Consider the following 6,152-nt stretch of genomic DNA (forward strand, 5'->3'; position numbering starts at 1 on the left):
TATGCTGTTTTATCACCTAAAGAAGAGGAAGAAAAAGCTGTATTAAAACTACCATCTAGATACGAAAAGCATTATGAACATCTTAAAAGAAATATTAAAAACGGAAAATTACATATATACCAGAATGAATATAATCGAGTTTGTTATAGAATTATATTTATTAACTCCAAGTCTTTATGTGGCAATGAGGATTGTTTAAATTGTAAATGTATTTTCTAATCATTTAAACTTTATGGTTATAACATCATAAAGTCCTATGCTCAAAGCACCTTACTCAATCTCACTTTAACATTGTAGTTATGGGAATACTTTGCACCGTGTAACTTTGTATAATTAGTTGGCTCCTTCTGGGTTAAAGTGTAATGGTTAGTGGCGGGTTCATAATTTTTTGATAGTTAGGGGGTGGAGGGGGAAAGTGTGCTCGTAGTTAGGTTAACATTCTACTTTTCTCCTCAAAAAATACATTTCAAATCGAATTATTGGGGGGATAGTCTTCCCCAGTTCCAAGATTGGATGGGACATGTCCCCCTCATCCCCCGGGATTTGCGCCAGTGGCTACTACAGACGATAGTTAGTCATCATACGAAATGTGATCCGATCCACCAAGTATTATTGTCATGACGATATGACCTAAAAACAAACTATCTCTATTCTATATAACGTATAAAGTTACAAATAGTGCCACTAAATATGAACAAGTCAAAAATTAACAGATAACATCACTGATACGACACTACAAAAATTGACTATTATTACCTCAATATACAAATAGTGTAAAAACTAACAATTGCTACTCCTAAATACGAATATTCCAAAGATTAACCATCACCTTACTAATCCGATGCACGAATGCTGCAAAATTAACAAATACTGCTTCTATATACAAACATGACAGTGAAAATTTTAGCCGTTATTAAAAGCAGCACACTTTCTCTTCATGGGGAACAAATAGATGAAAAGTTTTGTTGCTTCAGGCAAGTTCTCCCAAGAACTCAAGAAAATGCAGAAAAACTAAGCAGGCACAGACTTGCCATTGACTATCTTAGCTGTTGTTCTTCATCTTTCGACTTTTCACTTTCTGAAATATAGCAGCAGTTTTTTCGTCTAGAAAGATTGAATTTCTGAAATCTTATATTTATTCTTTCTTGTCTGAAAACTTTTCGAAGATACATAATTCTGTTCATTTCCCCTTTTTGTTTTATTATTAAGGATGGAGAAAATGAATTTTAACTTTTTCTTGTTTAGAAACTTATGCTTGTTTATATATATATATATATATATATATATATATATATATATATATATATATATATATATATATATATATATATATATACCTTAAACTCTGTCTATTATTAAATCTTTGCATTTCCGTTTTCTAAAAATGCCGAAGAAATAATTCCATTTATCCCTTCTTTACCTTTGTTTTCTTTCTCAAAATTTTTATAGTAGTAGTCTATTTTAGCAATTGAAGGACAAGGTAGGGTCAAATAATTCTAACGCATTAGATAATGGTAATACATATTATCTAATTGAAGCCAGACCGGTCAACTACATTTTTTTTTTTTTTTTTTTTGAGTGAGGGAAACTTGCCATTATGAAAATAGTGGCAAGATGACACGAACTGCTGTTAAAAACAAACATTATACAGAATAATGGTTTACGTTGGTAATTTCATATCCATATAAAACACAAAAACAAATAATAATTATACTCAATAATACTACTACTATTTGAACTATCTGAAACCAGTGTCCATTTCTCGATGATTTCTGAATTTAAGCATGAAATCATTTGTGTTTTGCGTATTTCACACTAAATCTTATGCCACAACGAACTAAATTAAGAATGTAGAAATTGACGCAACAGCCACGTGAAGCCCACTTCCCAGGGACAGCAGATCGTGTGAATTAGTCACTGTTTCCAAAAGAGCCTATTTTCCACAGCGCGATAAAAAGTTAGTTCAGTCTGGCTTCATACAGCAAATATATAAAGAGCTGGTTCAAGTTTCTGAAGTTTGGCAAACAAGCAAGTTTCCACTTAATCTAAGTAATTATAAATATACTAACAGAATACAGGGTGGTCCCGAAGTGGAGTACCCCCCTTTAGTTTCAACAGTATAGTGTTAATTATGGTAGAATGTCTGTACATAGTTATCTTGAAGTCTTAAGAGTCTTAAGAGTCATAAACATCGGTAAGGTCACGATCCATGTCGTAACACAGCTGAATTACGACACCTCGGGGAAGGTCTTTGACATCATAGCAAATGCACGTTTTTTCCACCCCAACATTGTGGATTAATACCAAAGCGGTCTGTAAATTTCGCTTTAATATTTTCCATCGTCTCACCTGTGTAACGCTTTCGTGAAACCAAACCACAGCAACTAATCTTTGTTCAATGTTATATGGACTTTGATCACATATTGTTGATTACTCCAACTTCACTGCAAATAACTGTTATCAAGCAGAAAACAGCATAAAACAAATGAACATGAATAGCAATGTTGCCAGACAATGCTAAGCAATGTTATCAACCAAATGTAGGTAAAACCTAAAACCGTGAGAAAACACCAATTAGGGGTACGCCCACTTCCGGACCACGCTGTACATATTAAATACCCTTACCATCTATTATGTCGGAGGCAAAAGAAGACGACGATGATGATAATGACCGAAATAGTGAAAATAAGTAAGTGGGAGGTACTAGGAGGACACATAGATGCCAATGCCCCCAAGTGATTGGGTCCAATCCTCCGAATTAACCATTCTGTCCTTTCCTTCCCCAAAAGTAGTAGTGACGGAGGGTTGGTCATGACAAAGTCAAGATATTTAGGTTTCTTTAAAAAATTAATCAACTTCGGAACTTTTTGCATTTCTTAACACCATCATTATGTTAGGATTATAATTAAATTTCGATTGCGTCATTCTCAATAAAAAATTGGGCTCCAAAAATCTATAGGTGCAATCTTCTTCCTAAAACCCGCCTCTGGGCACGTCTATGAAAACCCAAAGAAAAAAAAATTACGATGTTTGCCCACTACAAAGCCCACTTGCGATAGGTGGAGTCGAGTCAGGGACCCCATACATCAGAAGTGAGAACTCTATCATCGAGCCACAGTGAATCCGATTGCCTCTTGAGTATCGTTTTTATTTATGGGGATATTCAGAGAGCAGATAAACTATAATTAACATTTTGCTTTACTTATCTAAAATTTTATAGTGAATAAGATAGGAATGGCAAAAGAAGCGTTTAAGACAAAGAACAACCTATTTTTTGGGTTCTTGAAAAAAAGAGTTCAGCAAGTGACTGATAAAATTTTTCGTGTAGAGGATTGCATTTTATGGGGATAGAAACCAGGGGCAGATCCAGGGGGCGATTGGGGCAATCCCACCTTCCCCAGAAGAGGAAACTTTATTTTATGTATAAATAAAACCCATCCCAGAGTTTGGAGCTCTTAAAAGTAGCTCTAAGTAGCAGTATTACAACCCACTACCTCCCCCGCAGAAGTCCGTCCTGGATAAGCCCCTGGTAGAAACATAGTTTCTAAATATAAAAGTTGTGAAACAAAAGTTTTAAATTGTCAAAAAATAAAAAATAAAAATACTAAAATATTACCAAACGAAAGCTTCTTTTGCAAATTTTCCACGTAAAAAAGATTTCACAACTAAAAATAAATTGTTAATTGAAAATAATTTCCAAGGAAAAAATGGACAGATTATTTCTGATGCAAAAGATTCTCAGAAACAAGACGCATTCGGTGATAATACTTTAAGTCAAAGTTTTTTAAATGTCACGAACTTAGTAACTTATAATACACTACGTTCTAGCACTACACCAGTATCTGGCAACATTTTACTCAAGTGTTTCTTTTTAACCGACTTCAAAAAAATAAGAGCTTATCACCTCCAGCTGTGAATATGAAGCCGTTTATGTACACGCATAATTTCGATGTAGGTGCATCGATTTGAACGATTCGTTATTGGTTTGAAAAAAGAATTCTTTCCTTTTGGTCTCACTCACACTCCATTAGGATTTAACAATAATCGTCCAAGCTAAACCATGAAACTCCCCAATGGCTGACAGTGTTCATTATTAATATTGTGTATGATTACACGTAATTTCAAAAAAAAAAAAAAAATCCTTTTTTTTTTTTAAATGAAAGAATATTCTTCCCATGTAATCTCATATACATTTCACAAGCATCTAACAATAGTCTTTGTAGCTACAAGGTGTCTGTAAAGTAGCGCAACCCGAACCGTAGAGCGTCAGAATTTTTGAACCGTAAGTGCAAGTGAAGTGAAACCCCAACCCAGGGAAAGTCTCTTCTCTTAGATAATTTTGAGATATAAAGGGTTGCATGGGGGTTCGATGTTTGTTCTCACAAATGCCAGAAACACACGAAAGTAAAGAAAACTTTTTTTCACCGAACATAAAAAATCAGGAATTAAAAGTAGTTGTTGCTTTTTTTTTTTTGTCGACAAATTAGATTTGTTAATGAATAGGCTGGGTAGGAATGTATCGTTCTGAAACAACAACGACACGTTGATACCAAGTGTAGACATGCATAGTCGTGATAATGGCGTGTCGCAAAAAAAAAAAAAAAAAAAAAAAAAAAAAAAAAAAATCCGGCAATGGCGTAATATGGCAACAGTGGAGGTTCCTGACAGCGTCAACACATGAGTAACTACCAACTACCCTGCGAATAGACTGTTACCAACAAATAAGAAACGTAAATTATTGAGAAAACAATCTATTTACGCCTTGCCATGACTTTCTGAACTTCATAAGAATCTAACAATAATCTTCAAAGCTAGACAATGAAACTCTTCAAACGGTTGACAGTGTTAATGTCATGTTTATAATCATGTATAATTCCGTACCGCGTAGACCGATAAATATTTATATGGTAACTCATGTTTCGTAGGATGATCCATCTTATAGGAAGCTAGTGTCCTATCTTTAGTTTAGATTCTAACTAAACCGCTGGTGTAACGAAAAAGTGGAAAAATTAAATAAACTTTAAAGAAAAAACGTAGTAAAAGGTAGAAAATAAAATCTTCAAAAAAATATATGAACAGACTTCAGCAAAAGCGCTAAAAAGTAGAAAATAATTCATTATTATTACCTATAAAAAGTGAAGTTAGTATCAAGCCAAACGAATTAATACGTCATAAATTATCATCGAAATTAATTTTATGTTATCAATTAACTTATTTGGCTTAATATAGCCTTCGATTTTTTTATAGATAATAGTAATTAATTATTTTTTACTTTTAAAAGTTTTATTATTATTATTTTCTACTTTTTACCTCTTTTATTATTTTCTACTTTTTAACGCTTTTGTTGAAAACAGTATTTTATAAAAACATATACGAGGGTCATGCCGAAAGTTTTAGCTCTGACTACAAGAAGCATCGAACTGGAGCAAAACATTTACAGTTTTCAAAGTACTCTCCACGAACACGAATACACTTTTGCATCCTTTCAAAGCACTTAGAAACCTGTTCATTCCACACACTTTCGTCTATATTGTCCACAGACTCTAAATAAGCATCAATCGCATCATCATCCGATGAAAAGCGACGTCCACGCAAGTGTTCCTTCACTTTGAGGAACACAAAAAAATCGCACAAGCCCAAGTCCGGCAAATAGGGTGGATGTGGCAGCACTCTGACTCCTTCCTGGTTCATAAAGTCTACAATTCTTGTAGCACTGTGGGCACTTGCATTGTCATGATGCAACAAAAGATGGCCGAGTTTTGATCTTGGATGTTGGGCCTTCCATTTCTTGAACACAGTGGGAAGACAAACTGTTGAGTACCACTCAGCATTCACCGTACGCCGGTTGTCAAGTACAACAGTCGCAACATGTCCCTTCCGTGAGAAAAAAGATGCAACCATTTTCTTTCCAACACTCCGAGGTCTCTTCACTTTGGTTGGGGGATCTTCATTCTAGAAGCACCACACTTGCGACTGCTGCTTGGTAAGCGAATCATAATGATAAATCCACGTTTCGTCACCCGTGACGATGTTGTAAACATCACGACTTGCCCCTTGGTTGAATTTATTCAACATAAATTCACACCATTCCACTCTACCCTCTTTTTCCCTTTCCGTGAGTAAATGGGGGACCCAACGAGAACACCTTGTCC

The 6,152-nt window shown here is 34.7% G+C and overlaps 1 protein-coding gene across 1 annotated transcript; it reads right to left on the minus strand.

Moving 5' to 3' along the window:
* Positions 1-5,403: 5,403 nt before the first annotated feature.
* LOC145672506 (histone-lysine N-methyltransferase SETMAR-like) lies at positions 5,404-5,901 on the minus strand. The gene has a single exon (XM_081741667.1). It carries the CDS (start codon positions 5,899-5,901, stop codon positions 5,404-5,406), a length of 498 nt encoding a protein of 165 aa, XP_081597793.1.
* Between the last annotated feature and the right edge of the window lie 251 nt (positions 5,902-6,152).

Source organism: Thermobia domestica, chromosome 16 (genome assembly GCF_964235325.1).
Source record: "Thermobia domestica chromosome 16, izTheDome1.hap1.1, whole genome shotgun sequence".
Taxonomy (NCBI): domain Eukaryota; kingdom Metazoa; phylum Arthropoda; class Insecta; order Zygentoma; family Lepismatidae; genus Thermobia; species Thermobia domestica.